General features: G+C 43.1%; 1 protein-coding gene across 1 annotated transcript; it reads right to left on the minus strand.

Moving 5' to 3' along the window:
- Positions 1–1,437: 1,437 nt before the first annotated feature.
- On the minus strand, positions 1,438–13,977 carry kif4 (kinesin family member 4). The gene is made up of 31 exons (XM_076020244.1): positions 13,773–13,977; positions 12,811–12,947; positions 12,601–12,715; positions 12,300–12,490; positions 12,116–12,205; positions 11,856–12,022; positions 11,670–11,764; positions 11,306–11,425; positions 10,905–11,080; positions 10,671–10,732; positions 10,422–10,554; positions 10,194–10,252; positions 9,955–10,060; positions 9,670–9,777; positions 9,350–9,520; positions 8,945–9,048; positions 8,672–8,816; positions 7,911–8,021; positions 7,699–7,782; positions 7,171–7,284; positions 6,882–7,037; positions 6,677–6,774; positions 4,456–4,585; positions 4,193–4,363; positions 3,971–4,081; positions 3,802–3,870; positions 3,567–3,668; positions 3,233–3,406; positions 3,026–3,151; positions 2,776–2,892; positions 1,438–2,160 (listed from the first exon to the last, which is right to left on the minus strand). The coding sequence occupies exons 2-31, from the start codon at positions 12,931–12,933 to the stop codon at positions 1,954–1,956; spliced, it is 3,735 nt and encodes a 1,244-aa protein (XP_075876359.1). The 5' UTR covers positions 12,934–12,947; positions 13,773–13,977; the 3' UTR covers positions 1,438–1,953.
- Between the last annotated feature and the right edge of the window lie 3,317 nt (positions 13,978–17,294).

Below are 17,294 nucleotides of genomic sequence, written 5' to 3' on the forward strand. Positions count from 1 at the left end.
GCTGAGTTCCACTTTCTACTACCACTATACTGCTACTGCTACTGCGTGTGAAGAGAACAAGTAAAATGTGACAAATGCTGAAGTGTGAATTGAAGTCGTCTTGGCTTGTCTGTCCTTAATGTGCCCTGGACTTGTGATTCAGATGAGTGTCTGTGGGCAGAGACACTGCCTTGTCCCTTCTCCTTCATTGTCTTATATCATAAATATATAGTTTTAGTTTTACATGTGGGCATTGAAATAAATACTGGTTATGTGCGTATGTGTGTATCAATAAGAGTAAATGCTTCAAAATAGTTGCGGGAAATAAACAAATAAACAAAAACACAAAAAAGACTTAAAGACAAAACAGTTGAGGCAGTTTTATGCTTCTCAGCCTCCCTGACAATTGTCTCCACAGCACTCAGCTGTTTAATCTCCAGCCACACAAAGCAGCTGATTATACGCACAATGGGACTGTATTCCTTCATTATTCTGGAGACCATAAATTGAAGGTCTAATGTAATCAGTGTGATTAATTGCTCTGCAGCCTCTGGCCACCTCCGTGACCTTTTCCAGCTCATTTGCAGTAGACGGTCCTCATGACGGTCTCAGCGGGACACAAAACTCCTCCAGACTCTGGGCAGAATGATTCTTTTTATTTTCCATCAGCCTTGAGAGACGTATCCTGACCTCTATTGGTGATTAAAATGCACTGCAACAATAGCCGAAGGCCTCAGGAGAACCTCCAGAGAAAAGGCCCCTTGTTGCAGACAGACACCGCTTCTGACATTCTGAACTCTTCAGGCTGAATCAGTGACTCTCATTAAAGGGAAGCTTCCTCTTACGTCCCACTGATATCGAATGCTCCCCTTTGTACAAAATGAAAACACTCTGATCCAGGACCATCTCCAATTTCCTCTGCTGACTCGCAAATAAAGGCCAAACCCCAGAGTCCCTGTCTCCTTTACTGGTATGACATCTTCAGGTTTTTTTTTTTTTTTTTTTTTTTGCACATCAGTTTAGAGTTTGTATCTTAAATTAAATTAAAATATTTAAATTTGACAATGCTCCAGGGAATCAGAACAGCTGAAAATGTCCTCTGCTCATTCACTAATCATCTTCTATTGATCATTTTCAGAAAGTCTTGGAGAAAAGCTGTAACCCGACACCAAGTGGAAAATGTTTGCACAGGGAATCTCCTGAATCATTACTACAAGGGCATTAAAATGGATCGAAATATGCTCAGGCAGGTTTATGTTGAACTTTTTCAGAAAGTATATGGCAGGACTTGCTTTTGTGTGTGTATCTTGATATATTTGCTGGAATCAAATACATGTTAAAGCAAGCGAGTCCAATGCAGTGTTTAGAAGAATGGCCTGTTTTGTCCATCACAGTGGTGAATCTGGTGAACTGCACCTCAATAACTCATCCACATGGAGAGAAGAGACGAAGCCAAGCCGACATATCATCCATTTATTTCAGTTCATGAAGAATGTTAATGCAGATTTTTTCCCCTAGCGTACGTTTAGCCTAAAAACTGCAAAGGAAATACAGCCTCCCTAAACAAACTAGGAAACAAAATAACTTAATTTTAATGAAGCACTACCGAAATTTTAAAACGCTTGTTGAAAAACAATACTGACTGTCAGATTTTATTTCGCAGCGAGTAAAAGCATAGTCTAAACCAAAGGTTCCGCCCCAAGAATGACTGATTATTGTTCAAAGTGTTGGTTTGTGATTTGACTCCTCAGGAAAGTGAAATTAGTTTTTTTTTTTTTTTTGTGCACAGTAAATCAGTTAACATTCTATTCACAGTCCTCTTGTTAACCCCTACTCAATACAATTAGAATCAACAGCTACTTAGCTACAGTACGGTCTAGCAACATTTATAAAATGACAACAGACAGACAGACGGACAGACGACAAGCACAGGCTGACACCTTCCATTCCAACTGGGCCTGGCTCGCTCCCGGCTCACGACTCCTCGCTGATCGGAGTGCATCCCGAGAAGAAGCTGTTCTGGAAACTGGTCAAGAGTTTTTTCTTCTTCTTGAGGAAGCTGACGGTGGTCCTCTCCTCCACCTCGTCCTCCATTTCCTCAGCCTCCTCCAGCACGCTGGGCTTCCTGACCAGCTTCAGGTCGGACGAGGCGTGGCCCATGTCCACGATTTCTTTCAGCACCTGCGACAAGCACATGAGCACAGGCTGTTTGTGACGTTCTGGGGTTTGTTTTCTCCCAAATAAAAAATAACCCTGACTGGTCAGAGTGCATCAGCGTTGGCATGTGCCAGCGTACACCAACGGCTAACAAAGAGGACATAACCCAACATGCTAGACATGGTTTCCCTCAGTCTGCTGCAAAAAAATTGGGGGCAAAAATCCTGTCAATCCTGTTCGAGGGAGCAGGTGAGATTTTAGTAGTGCAGTACAACCACGAGGTCACAGAGTGATGATTCCTGTTAGTATGTAGGCTGACACTGGGTGTCACCGCCTTGTGGCGACCGGCAATAAACAATGTTTTTGTAAAATGAGTGTCGGGGCCCCTCAGTGGCCTCTTTGTCTCTCTTGAAGAGCAAACACACCTGCCAGTTCTGACAAAAAAGCAGCAGCATCAGCAGCAGCATCCAGGCTAACCTCTCACTAAACCTCTCTGAGCTGCACTCGCTTCACCCACTGAATGCTGCTTGCTGACACGTAAGGAGATCTGGAAGATTCTCTGATCGCTGTCAGATGGATGCACAAGAGTTCAGACTTGGAATCTCCGATGCAGGCATTTGAAGCCGGACAGAGGCTGACCTTCTTAGTGGGCGTGCAGGACGGAGGCTTGAAAAACGTGGTGTTGTCGGGACTGCCGGAGGACAAGTCCTGAAGAGACGTGGAGTCTTTGAAAGCGCCGGCTGCCTGAGCGGCGTCCTGTAAGGAGTGGAGAGGTTTTTTTTTTTTATCATTGGTTTGGAGTGTGTAAAACAGCCACCAGTCACACGTCTGAAAATGTGAAAGACAATTCAGTATTTTTTATCAGCTGGAGGCAACTGGGATGACTTGCCTCAGATGGAACCAAGTTATCCATGTTTCGACATTTCTCGTGATCACACTGGCAGTTCTCGCCGCACGTCATCTTCCCTTTTCGGCACCTGCACTGCTTGTTGATGCAGCGACCTTTGCACGAACACTGGAGGGAAGGAAGCGAGTCTCGTGTTACCACTACGTCCCACATGGTCGTGTATGGCCAGCAGGGGGCCTCTGAGCTCACCCCAGTGGCTTTGGTTTTCTTGGACACCCTGCGTCCCTTCTCGTTCTTCAGAGGACGCCACTCGTCCTCTTCCTCTTCCTCCTCGTTCTCGTCCTCGCTGGGGGACATCAGCTCCTCCACGTTGATGGTGGCGTTCTGCGGTGCTTTGGCGGTGGTGAAGCGCTTGACTTTGGGCTTCGGGGAATGCAGGAAATTGGCCCATTTCAATACACATAAACAGCCACAACTGTCAACAATGCAAAACAACTGGGAATTCACACCCCTCCCTCAAAGAAAATAAAAAATAAAGAAATAAATACAGATTAAATGGGAAGTAAAGTCTCTGGTAACGTACCTTTGGAGGAATGTAGTCAAATGAGTCGTCTAGACTGTTTTCGTTGGTGGTGGTGGGTGCGAGGACCTTCTTTGAACTTGCAAGGTGGAGCAATGAGAACCTCTGAGAAAAAAGACGAGTTTTCAGAGTTTTCAGTCCCAAATATCTTCAAAAATCACCCTCAGGTCAGATCCAAGTGAAAGATCTTTCAATCAAACTGTACATTTCATGCAGTGACATTTGTTTTCCAGCTCACCTGTTTGTATTGCTCATTCTGTTCCACCAGTTTCTGATTCTCCTCAGTCAGTTCATGCAGCTTGTCCTCCTAATAGAACAACCCACATATTCAGAGTGAAGCTGCCGGGTCTCACGTTGACAGAGAAGGAATTCAGCAGCGGAGGCCGCCGGGGCAGTTGGAAACTAACCTGTACTTTAAGGCGCTGCTGACGCTCCATGTCCTCTAAACGCCCTTCATCTTTCTGCTTTGCCTCATCAGACTCCGCTCTGCTCTGCAGCTGGTTCAGGAAGTAGTGGACCTGGGCAAGAGGATCGAGAGGGCAAAGAAAAAGAAAACAAATGAGTAAAATGAAGGATTTCGGTCCACACCAGCGAGTGAATTGTGGTAGAAAGGTAAAAGCGTTTGGAACCTTCTCCTGATGCCTCTGCTCCAGTTCCACCAACTGCTGCTGGTGCTCCATGTCCATGGTCGACATCACGTTTCTTTCATCCGCCAGCATCTTCCTCAGATCTTGCAAGGTTCCTCTCTCCTGTTTGATGTCGCTCTCCAGCCGGGCGCTGGCGGTTTTCGCAGACACCAGCTGGAAGCCGTGGAAAACAAGAGCCGTTCTGAAAACCGGCGACACACAGACGAACCGGCGGCTGGGGGCGTCGGTTTCGATGGTGTTCTCACCTCGGCCATCAGGACCTTCACAGCACACTTGGCGTCGATGATGCTTGCCAGTCCGTCGATGCGCTGCTTGAGACGGCTCTCGCTGTCTGCGACGAGGACCTTCTGCTGGAGGTCAGCGATCTGGGCGTTCCTGTCCACAGAAACAACAAGAACAAGAAGCTTAAGGTTAGGAGACGTGAACCTTACAAGGCCGCTGGAGCACCGTGGATTGGCTGCAGAGGCAACTTCATATCCTCCAAATTATTTCTCAACTGAACTCAGTTTTGAGGTGAACAAACATCCTTTGAGAAAACAAAGACGGAGGCTTCAGCCAGGATTCAGCACACAGACACAAAACAGGAAGCTACTGCAGAGTTGGAAAGAATGGCGGCGGCCGCAGCGTGGAGCTGAACATTTCCTCATTACAGAGGAACAAAGCGGAGCTCATGCAGCTTTTGTCTGTTTTCCTCTGACTTTGAGGTAAAGTGGTTAAACATCAGGGTGCACTGCGGCTCACAGCAGGGCTATAATCTGCAATGGAGCGTTGCTCAGCAGTCAGGAGACGACTGGCCTGCTCCAAGTTTTTTTTTGTTTTTGTTTTTTTGCCATGTGTGAGTCTGTGAAATAATGAAATGAAGCCTTGCAAGACAGAAAACATTTCCTGTCAAACATCAATATCAGGTGTTTCCATTGAAGGGTGTGAAGCGCATTGCTGTAATTCTGCCAAAATCTCGTGCCGCGAGACCACAGCTTTTCAAAGGCCTTCTCCCTCGTTTCCCTTTCACGTGACCCCGTAGGTTACGTCCGCTGATGTGTAGAAATGAAAAAGTGTTTCCATGACACTGTTGCGATATCCCTCTATATTGATGCGTCTGAAAAATCACCTCATGACAGTATAAAAACCTTTGCGATATTTGAGAGCTTTTTTTGAAGTTTAGGTGTTTCCATGACCAGTTTTCTAATTGCAATATTTAGGTTTTGCGCAATTCTAGGGGTCATGGAAACGCAGCAACTGAGAAGAGTTTGGTGTCTATCAGTGCGTTTACATGCAGAGCTTAATCGGACTAAGCAATAATTCGGTTTTCTCGTCCAATTGGAGTTCTCACCTTGTCCCCGTATACATGCAGCTGAGAAATTCGAATTATTGATGGGAACATGTCATCCTCCCAACACTTGGGGGTGGAGTGAGTCTTTTCAGCTGGTCAGCTGCTTTCGGTTGACATATTAAATCATTATGATATGGAACGATAGTTCATAATGTACGTGTTACTTACTTTGCAGATAAGGTGTACCCTATTTCTTGTGCTCATGGTGATTTTAAAAGGCAGACAAGAACGTTGTTTGCTGTTGGAGGGCTACAACAACACAATGTCTTCGATGCTACGCTTTGCTTTGGGCCGTCGCTACGGACCCGAAACTCTCGTTCATGTTGGATTCGGGTTCGGAGCAGACTGGTGGGAGAGTTTGTGTACAGGTTTTGCAAAGGAACGGTGTCTTCAGTTATACACACGCTCATTAAAGTGTCGACCGTGGAGGAAGCTCGTGCCGCTACACGCCGTTTCCAGCAGAATAACAGTGAAATTACCAAAATAAAAACAAATCAGGAAAACATCTCTTTGCTGTGCTTTTATTTACAACGTTAAAATTCTTCTAACTTACAAAAAATGTGAACGAAAAGGTAGAAATATAAATACGAACGAATACGTATTTGTTCAGGGGTGCGCAAAGCCAGAGCCCTGCATTTGCTGCGCTACCTTTTTAAAAAGGTCTCCATTGCGCATTATTTTAATATGTCTATCTCTTTTAGAAGAGAAAGCATCGCCCCGGTCTCATCCTCTCTCCAAATGTCAACATTCTTATTCGTGTTTGCCAGGTTGTTTCGCGCCGTCTGTTTTGTTAGACGACATAGTTGTGCGGTCATGAGTCGCGAGAGGGAGACGTGGCATGTGCGCACTCGCGTTGTCCAGTTAATAGTCCGACTAAGGCGTATACATGGCAGAGAAATTCAAATTCCAATCGCATTATCTGGGTGTCTCAATTGGAGTTCTCCGATTCCAATCGGAGTTCTCAAACTCTGATCATAATCGGATTACGGCAATAATTCGAATTTCTCTAGTGCCATGTAAACGCACTGTATGATGATGACATCCAAATCTCTGGGTGTCACTATGAAGATGATTCTTTATTTCCATTGGTCAACCGTCGCTTTGAGGGAGCAGTTCCGCTGCTTTGTGGGACTCACCTGAGGCCCATCTCCGTCTCCAGGTTCTCCACCTGCTTGCTCAGAGGCGTCTCGAGCGCTGCGTGGCTCTCCAGCTCAGATATGATGAGAGTGCGACGCTGCGTGGATCACACAACGGCGAAAAGAAGTTAGTCATTTACAGAGGTCTTCATTTCTTTTCTTAAATCCAAACGGACATCTCCATCAGTTTGAATACACGGCTCACCCTGATTTTGGCAGCCGGTCGATCCCCGGCCTCCATCTGCTGCTTGAGGTTGTTGACTTCCTGAGCCAACATCTTTCTCTCCTCCAGCAGGTCGTTGAGGTGGCGCCGGGCCTCCTCTGTGCTGACCATCACCTCCACTTCGTTCAGAAGCCAGGTCTGGCAACCCGATGATAATTGGAGCATGAAAAAACACGAAGCTGGCCAAGATGCGTAAAGCAGCCTGTGAAACCTAATCGACTGCCTGGCTGCGGGAGCCACAGGGAAGCTCTTGAAAACAAAGATTCATCACCTTGACTCTTGTAGCAACACTCTCCATTCCTCTTTTATGGACGTCTTTACGCTTCTCCGCCACCTCGCTTCTCTTCTGCAGTGCGTCTTTCAGTCGTTTGTTTGCAGCTGCAGCCTGGGAAGACATTTGTTGTTTGCTGATGAGCTGCTTTTTCTGGCTGCACTATTTATCATAGTGTCACACGTGTGTCTTGTCGTAGAACGCTGTCACACAGCTGAGACAGAGCCGAGTTAATTTAAGGCTATAATGAACAGCTGCTTCACAAAAAAACTCTGAAGTGATGTAGTTGCCTTCCTGCAGGGGGATAAACGCAGGTGTTTTTGCAGAAGGCTGTAAACAGAGGGCTGTGTATGTTGTTTTCTGGAGATCCACATGGGTTTTGGACCCTTATTTGTGTGAGTTTCCACAGCTGGAGGGCTTGACGAAAAAAGATCTGACACATAAATGGGACGTTCAAAATATGAAACACTTCTGTTGGTTTTAGTTCTTGTGTTCATCAAGTTTGACGAGCAGATCAGAGCAGCTCACCTCCTCGGTTTTACGCCGCAGGACATTGGCTTGTTTCTCAAAGTCCCTCTCCAGTTTCAGCAGCTCGTACTGACGTTTGCGGTCCTGTTCAACAGATAAAAGATAAGCAGTGTTTAGAATATTAGGCAAACAAAAGGTTAAAGCAAGTGTTAAACCCTCTGCTAACGTAAACTGATGTGAATATGCAGGAAACTGTCCAGCAGCGCACACACCTTCTCCTTCAGCTGAAGCACCTCTCGGTCCTTCTTGCTTTTCCAGCTTCGGAATTTTTCAGAGTCGTCCCTCATTTGCTTCATCAGGTTTTTACGCTGGACCTTCATGGCCTGGGAAAACATTGGCATGGTGGCGTAAATTGTTGGAATCTATGGTTTCCAGTTTTAGAAACTAGTACTAATGTCAGTACACAAAATAAACGACACTCTTACATACAATATTCAAGAAAGGAAAGGAATTAACTTGATGCTTTAAAGAGGTTTCCTGTTTTTATTTTCAGAATGTTCTCAGTAGACAATCATTATATTTGTTCATTAAGGTACAAATAGCAAATCTGAGGTAATAAACCATAATTTCCTATCAAATAAAAAATAAAGATACAAGGAATATAAGTGATCAACTTAAAAAGCATTGTTTAACATTAGTTTATGTAACATTTGACACTGTGAGTATTCACTCAGTTGATACTGATGGAAAACCTATAGACCATGTAACATTTAGTATTAACAATTAGAATGAAAGAAGAACTATGACAGATTTTTAATGACCATAAAGAGGTAGTTCTGTTATTTAACCATTGTTATTATACAGCTAATACGCAGTGAAATAGGAAACTAAGTTTACGTTACAGTAATGCTCTGCAAAGTTGAGACAAAAATAACATTTTTAGAGTTGAAGGAAATGTTATTGTAATTACTCTCGCGCTCACACAACACACTCTTCCTTTCATGGGACAACATTGAAGAAAGTCGCTGCTCACCTGGATCTCATGCACGAGCTTGCCAACCTTCTGATCGGACGACTCTTTGAGCTTCACAAGTTTGGACTGCTCAACGACTTTCTTCTTCATCTCCACCAGCTGTCCCTCAAGTTCATGCAGCCTCTTTCTGCGCTGCTCACTGAGCCTAAAGCCAGGTAGAGGGTGTCAGTGAAATAGTAGCAGGCAGTGGACAATGTAAAAAAAATAAATAATAATAACAATAATAAAAATAATAATATTAATAATGATCCAGAGTTCACATTAAGCTCATACTTAGCCTGGTTGGTGTCTTTCTTTGCGCACTGAAGAGCCAAAACCAGATCCTCCTTCTCTTTCTGCAGTGAATCCACAGCTGACTGGAGGTCATGTATGCTTTTCTGTCGGACATAAAGAAAAAAACATTATTGTGAGTTTTGGTAAATTCTCACATCCCCAAATGACAAACTAAAACACTAGGCATCCACAGCATGGATCTCTTAAGCAACCTGTAACTGCAGGTATTTTCTCAGTCAGACTTACACACAAAAGGGAATTAAGCAAAAACCTTAAGACAATTATTACCAAAACTGATCAAAAACCTATATCTAATCCATTTTTATTGCTAATGTAAAACAAAAAAAAATTATTTGATTTGATTTTTTTTTTTTTTTTTTTTTTTTTAAGAAAGCCAATACAAACCTGGCTTTCTGACTGCAATGGCTCCAAGTGGGTGTCATTCTGACACATTTTCTTCACAAAGGCTTCTTTCAAAAGCAATACTTTGTTCAACTCTATCAGCTCCTTGGAAAGCTGTGCTTGTCGCAGTGCATGATGGGTAGTGAAAGCCTCTGGGGACTCCTTGCCGATATCCTTGTTTGTGAGAGAGGAAATCAAAGACTTAATGACCGTAGCCCATCAGAAAATGGGGGAAAAGTTTGATGTAAACCTCTTCCTCTCAGGTAAAGGTATTATGAGCTAAATGAAGCAAAAACCACAACAGAACAAGTTCTGCAACTCACTGATTGAGAGTCATCTGAGGGATTTTTACTCATGCTCTCCAACATCTCAGGACCTTCCTCTCCTGCAGCCATAGCGTCGATGGAGGCAGCAATGCCGGCACTTTCACTCTGAGCAAAAACAACATTTTACAATGATGATTCAGAGCTTAGGACTAGAGTACACAAATAAAAGGGGAGGACTGTTGAAATATACTGACTACAAGGATTAGTGCAAGGCAAGCTCTAACTGGTGCCTTTACCACCGTTCATCCTGCCAGTGAGCGGCTGTAGCCCCACACTGTGTACCTTGAGCTCCAAGATGACCTCTTGCAGGTTCCTCATCACCTCAACATTGTCTTTCATCTCCTGATCCTCTAGTGTCTCCATCAGTTTCTGAAGATCCAACGTACATCTGAAACATAAACAGTGACGTCACGCGATCAGTGTGTCATTGCTCATCAATGAAGAGTCAGAGAGTATGAGTGAGTATCATTTGTCCTCTTTGTAGCCCATCCTGAACTCCAGGTGGCGCTTTCTCAACTCACGCTGCATGGTGCTGAAGTTGCTCCAGTTTATTCTGAAGTTTCTCATTGGCCTGCTCCGACTGGGAAGCACAGCAATATTACGAGTATTGCAAGACAAAAACCAATGATGGGTAAAATGAAAGAAAATAAAAAAATGTATTAGTTGCATTTGTTTTTATTGAATCAGTTTTGGCTCTAGGCATGAATACACTCTCACTTACAGTGGATGAGTATTTAGCAGTCGCTTACCATTATGATCTTCTCAAACATGAAGGCTGTTTGTCCGGCTGCCTCACTCAGCTCCCTGCTCAGCTTACTGTTCTCGTCCTGCAGAGCGCGGTTCCTCTCCAGCAGCTGAGTAACTTTCTCTGTTGACTCCGGCCTGCAGCAGAGGGACAGAGTGACCGTTGAGTTCCTAGGTCTTTCTAATTGGCGATTTGGAATTCCTCCATCTTGTGCTGTGGAGGAAAATGGCTTAGTGGTAAACTGATGTCTTACCCAGAGAGCACTGGGGCGACACCTCCGCGGGCATGAAGCAGCATCACCTGCAACTCCTGAACCTAAACCAGGAAACCACTCAGACATTTAAATGCAGATGAATTGCAGAGTGCACATACTTAGCAACTATTCATGTTGGGGGTTTCCCTACATTACAGTAGATACATAGAAGCCAATTAATATAAACGGTACAAACAATTATCCATTTCTCTGTTACATAACAATATACCTCACCTGTTTTCTGAGACTGCTCAGTTCTGCTGCTCTTGGGTCCACGTTGACTACGGGTTTGTTTTTAATCTTGCGAGCTCTGTCAGCGTAGCGCAGTGTGTTGATGGTCTCCTCCATGTTGGAGTCTGCAGGGCTGATGCACGCAATCATCAAAGTGTGGCTGTTGCCACCCAAAGAGTCTGATGAGACAAAACAGAAAAGTTTTGTAAGGAGGAGGGAAATAAGCCACTGGAGCGACAGTGATGGGAGTCAATAGAGAATGAATCAATCAATTGGCATAAGAACAAAAAGGCAAATATTATCTGCATTAGCTTGTTGAATGATTATTATCATCATTCTTCAGAGTAAGAATGGTGCCCAAGCCTGAGCAAATGGCAATTTTCAACATTTGCATCCCAGCTTACCTTGCAGTAGGCGTGTGAGCTTGGAGTCTCTGTACGGAACAAAAGTATTTTTCTTGCTTTCATCCCCAAGGGCACTGATCACATTACCCAACGACAAAAGGCCGCGATTGATGCTGATGCCTGTAGAGGAAACCAAATGGCTCTGATCAAACTTTTTCTGGTGCAGATTATAACCACAGATGTGAAGAAGAAAGCTTTATTTCACTGGCAATTATAGAACCGAGAGACTGGCAACATTGAAACCAACACACACACACACACACACACACACACACACACACACACACACACACACACACACACACACACACACACACACACACACACACACACACACACACACACACACACACACACACTTTACCTTCCTTTAGACGATCTCCCTCTGCCTTGGTTTTCTTTTGCCTCTCTGAACCCGCCAGATCCACAAGATGAAATTTAGAAACAATGGAGTCGACCCTAAAATTTGAGATTTTACAAACATTTAACAATCAGATCACTGTTTTTTTGTGAATTATGCTATTGAAACAAAGAAAGATAAAAGACGGACTTGTCTGTCCCTCTGCGTTGCTCCAGAGTGACAGTGAAGATGGCGTGTGAGCGCGACGAAGCGGCATTCATCGCTGTGGAGCCGACAGTTCGTGCAGAATTTCCGAGCTCCAGGCAACCAACCATCTCGCAAGCAGTGAGCACCTGCCTTTCAGTTAATCCCACAATCTGGCCGAAAAAAGAGAGAAGATATTCAATGTAAAATATACCGTTGCATTTTCCTGGACACGACTACAAACAAAAACAACTTCAGTTCCAGACCTTGATTCCCTCTTTTGGATCTTCACGAATGCTGAGAGCAGGTTTATCCTTGGATGAACACAGCAAGTCCAGGATATCTTCATTGTAGATCTATCATCAGAAAATGGGCCGTTGTTTAAAGTCTGTCATCAGCCAAATTACATCTGCTGGATATGAGGAAACAAATGTTCAGGTGTCCACTAACCTCCAGGTAAGACACTGACAGAAATAATTCACCATCTGTCATCTTGTCCTTCTCCTCAAAGATCCTTCTGATCACTCTTGGAATAACTCCAACTGATGGATCATTTTCTTGCGCTGATGTGTACGCTCCTCCCATGGAAAAGGTCTTCCCAGATCCAGTCTGTCCATATGCAAGAACTGTAGCATTGTAGCCTAATGAACAGGGAAGCAAATACATATTTTGAGTACAGGTGAATGATGAAGAAAAGTTAAAGATATTTTAGAACATGTATATCTCAGAGGTTGTTTTTTGTTATAGCTACCTTTAAAAAGTCCATTCAGTAAAGAAGAAACAGCTGTGGTGAAAACTTCCTCTTGTTCAGCAGTGGGATCAAACACAAAATCATAGGTGAAAGCTTTCTCAGAGCCGACAATTACCTGTGGGATGGAAAAGATGTTCCATATGCTCTGTTTAATGCAGCTGCATACAATTTTAAAAATGAATTCACTTATTATAACATATCAGTACAGACCTGAGGTTCTCTTGGCACAAAGGTGAGACAACACTGACAACCCTCATTGATTTCTTTAGGCACCAGTGGGCGGCACCTCAAGGCAACCCGCACAGGGATCACCTTGGCATCCTCATGTGTCATGATGGAAGTTGTTCCTGCAGACAGAGGGGGATCATCACACCAAAACCACAAAATTTTCCCTCCCCGGAAGGAAGAACAGCTGAGGTTCTTGACAACTGTTGTCATCTTGACAGTCTACAGAACACAAAACTGATCAATCAACTAATTGAAAATATACACAGGAACACAATTCAAATTTAATAACTACAACAGATGGATAAAAAAAAAACACACAAATATTTCCTGTGTGAAACATTCAATGACTTCTGATGGCAAGATTTAAAAAGATTTATGAAATATTCTCTACATTTGTTAAATGATTTTTAAAGCATCTGGGACACAATGCCAGTCATTTCCATTTTTACAGTTAGACACACTCCCAATTTCATGGTTAACCACTGTGGACATACAAAACTGCTCTCTGTTTTATAATGAAAGGAGGCTCACTTGAACTGTAAACAATACATGTTGGCCTCTTATGAAGAATTTAGAAACTGATCACAAGTCTCAGCAGAAATAGGTTTGGGTGTTCTCGTGAGTTGCAAGGCATTTGTTGTTCACTTGTTATGGGGCAGCCTTGGGACTCAACTGAAAATGACGTCACAGCCTGCAGCCAACCTCCCTTCTACAAAGCTTCAATTATGAGCTTGTATTCTTGTCGCGTCCTCAATTCAAAGCGTATTTTATGTGAGACATGGTGTTTGCAAGGCAATAGCAGTGACAATGATTGGAATGAAAAACGTCAGTTGTCGCTCTTTAATGTAGCAGGAGAACGATAATGAGGGTGAACTTTGCCAAAGTTAGTCGTCACTTATGTCTAGCTAGCTGTATTAATAGCAACACGGTGACGTGAACGTTACCTCTTGTGATTCCTCCGGAAAGCGACGTTATCCGAGTTTAATTGTGACAAAAACTGCATTCAGTGACTCTGCCGATTACGGGTGGGGCGACTAGTTTGACTTCGAATTGTCCCGCCGCCGCGAACCTTTGCTACTACATATAAGACAAGTCTTTGAATTGAACAGTCAATGGTCGCTCCTACCCGCCACTTTCAAATACGGAGCCCCTCCTACTACTTCTTCTACCCCGGATTTAATGGTAGACCTCAAGCGAGTCGGCAGCATACTGACCTCTGCAGGACAAAATAAAAACACACAATAGCAGTGTTTAAAAAATTGGATATTTTTTACTTTCGGGACCATTCTGAATACTGATTGGGCTAGTTTAATTGATTAATTTATTTCCACGTTTTCGTATACAAACAAACAGCATATGTTTTGGGACTGCTAAATCATATCAGAGAATGGAGATGAGCACAAGAGACGCCGACCCAGATGGCTAAATGATTGTGAGAGTTGCTAAATTCTATACTGTAAAAATGTCTGCTCAAATAGCTCCTTTCCTCTGAAACCGTAAAGTATTTATTGTGATCTCTCCAATAAATGAATGTTTATTCCATTCTATTGTCTTTCTTGACAGAGGATCTTATGTTTTTATTTCAGTAATTCTCATTTTTATACCAGGAGCCAGTATTTGGAGAGTGAGAAAACCTGGAGTTAATTCCTGGATGACTAATATTAAACAAACATTCAAACAAGGACTAAAAAACAAAGGGGAGAGCCAGAACAAAGTGAATAAGCGTCAAAGTCATTCAGCCCTCTGTGCCCTGTAGTGTGTGACTCAGTAATTGTGTTGATGGTCATGCCAAGTCCAGGAAATTAAAGCTCAGCAGAGTTCTTTTTCACCTGGGGTACAGCTAAAGGCTGAAGACACGACGGACAGGAAGCTGAGAGGGCGACATGACATCCCTCTTGATGAGATGAGTTTTCAGCCCACAATGGAAAAAGTGGAGTGACTCCTCTATTCTGGCTGGAAGAGAAAGGTCATTACTCTGGGTGCCAGGGGCGGAAACAGCTGAGTCCAGATAAAGTGATGACAAGATTTCTGCTGGAACGAGAGGGCAAAAAAGGCAATAAAGTGAGAATATGGACATCGTAGTTAAATGTGCTTCAGCTTCATTTACATTTCAATATCACCCCCCTACCTGCCCCCGCCCACCAAAAAAGACACAAGGCACCAAAATGACCTCTTGTATGTTTTCACTATTGTGTTTTCAAATATACCAGACGAGTTAGAACATGAAAAAGGAGAAAAGGGCACTCACAGTGTTGTTGTAATTGGGTCCTTTGCTGTCCATGACCTTTATCTGTGACAACAATGATGGACCTCTTTCACACAGAGGCACACACACTCACAGTGTAGTTCAGCCTCCACCATACCGTACACCATACAACTGTAATTTGATAAATTAGTTGAAAGATGATGTCTTCTGCAGGTATGTGGCAGTTTTTACATCATACTGCAAAAATGTTGCAGTAAAATGTCAATCACACATTGAAAACCAGTTTGCATACCGTTGCTATGGTGTTACATTAGAATTTGTCAGATAAATAAAAATGTGCATGTTGTGTTATTCTTTCCTCCTTAATCCCCCAAAAAACAGCTGTAAAGTTTCACTGAAAATTGTGTTTTCACTTATGCAGCTGACTGTAGTTTAGAGGAGAATGAATCCTGCTGGTGCTGTGGAAAAATTCCATCCCAAGCTTCATTCACAACACACCAAATTGTCTCTGCAGCCACAGATAGAATAGACCGGAAATGAATTGAACAGAACAGGCTATTCTTTCCAAATGCATCTGCAAAATGGCGATGGTGCGGATCTTTATTCAACTGTTTAGAGGGCTGACAGTATTTCTTTAATTGAAACCAAATAGTCTCTCCAATCTAATCCTGACTCTGAAATGTTTACTTGTGTGCTGTGGGAGTAAAATGGGGGCAGAAGAAAATTCACCCTGTTGTCCCTGCTCCTGTTCAGGAAAGCTAATCTGTGGTGAATTGCACTGCAATGACATCACCCCGACCTAAAATCCATCGGTTGCAAGAATGGGATATTGAAAAGGATACAGCTTCTCTAAACCATATGAGCTTTATGCTCTGCTAAGCTGAATGCACTGCTGAGATTTCACATTGTCAATGCAACACAACGATAATAACTGAAATCAGAGTTAACCCTTTCCAGGTCACTCACTGAATGTTGTTGCAGGATCAAGAAAATCTTCTTGCAAATTGCAAATCCAAGTCAAAATCACTCTGTACAGTTTCTCAGAAGGTATAAAGTGATGATGATGTGTCATATAAAAGTGTATATATAGAACTTTTGAGATAACTCAAACATACTCATTGAAGACACTGTGTTAAAAAAAATTATGTAATTTCCTTTTGAGCATTGAGATATTAATCATGTGGAACTAACAACACGCCAAAATATCACACGTTACCTTTGTGGGGAAGAAAGTGATTTCAAACCCTTCATACTATCAACAAAAGCGCATTATATTTATGAATATAAATCTGAAATAATATAAAGTGTCACAGTGTGTAATAATCAGAATAGCACTATCGATTAATCTAAATTGACTTGGTCATTTTAAGTTAATACTAGTGAGACTTGTGCTTGAAGCCTTCTGCTGAGTCAGACATGGAACACTTTATGGCAATGGCAGGCAGTGAGTCACAGCTAAATGCTCTGGCTCGGACCATGATAGCAAATAATATGCTTTGATTTGACAGAAAATTGAGCAATGACGAAACAAATGGAAACTGTCCACTTCAAGAAGAGGCTGTAATTACAAAAAAATAAAACCGTCTAGAAAAACAACTTGCTCCAGTTAATGAGGCGTTGATCTGCCATGACTGCAAATCCACGCATCATCATGCAAGTATTTCAGTAACGTCTTTGATCAATGTTTTATTTAGCATTTGGACATCAGGACACCCACGTCTTCACTGCCATCCACTCAGGCCTTGTTTCACATACGCAGGCCTGGCTTCACTTTCTGGAGTTATGAGTCAGGGCCTGGATAGCATACAAGCCTACCGCATATATCAATGAATGGCATTTAGATAACGCTGCGCTCACATTCACTCAGTCAGCCAAGTTTTGGACATGAATCTCATGACGCATTGAGGTTGTGATGTCAGAATTTGCGGACAGATACTTTATTTGAAGAACTGCTGATGCCCATTGCATGCTCATGCACATGAGTTGTCATGTTCTGTATTACATTACAGATAAAAGTGGAACGGTTCTGTTTGAAAATCCTCATGATGGAAACACGTTGGCAAAAAAGGAGACGTTTTATTATATTTAAAGTATAGGACCGTTATAAAACCAAAGATGAGTCCAGCCTTTGTGCACCGACGCCTTTAATAGATGTGCAATAGCGATACTGTCCTCCATGCGCGCGCGCAGACGCGCTCTCATGACTTGATCGCCGTGCTTGCGCATGCCTCCTCGGCGACGATTTCCTCTGAATTGCAAA

The sequence above is a fragment of the Nelusetta ayraudi genome, unplaced genomic scaffold (genome assembly GCF_046127955.1).
Source record: "Nelusetta ayraudi isolate G7.1 ecotype Tasmania unplaced genomic scaffold, CSIRO-AGI_Nayr_v1 ptg000011l, whole genome shotgun sequence".
In the NCBI taxonomy this organism is placed as follows: domain Eukaryota; kingdom Metazoa; phylum Chordata; class Actinopteri; order Tetraodontiformes; family Monacanthidae; genus Nelusetta; species Nelusetta ayraudi.

Bases quoted from the DNA above. Each gene is read 5' to 3' on its own strand.
- kif4 (XM_076020244.1), bottom strand. From the start codon at position 12,933: ATGACACATGAGGATGCCAAGGTGATCCCTGTGCGGGTTGCCTTGAGG. The intron at 10,555-10,670 runs GTAAGACATCAG...CCTCTGCTGCAG, and splicing joins GTCGCCCCAGTGCTCTCTGG to GCCGGAGTCAACAGAGAAAG. The intron at 10,253-10,421 runs GTAAGCGACTGC...TGTGCTTCCCAG, and splicing joins TGTTTGAGAAGATCATAATG to TCGGAGCAGGCCAATGAGAA.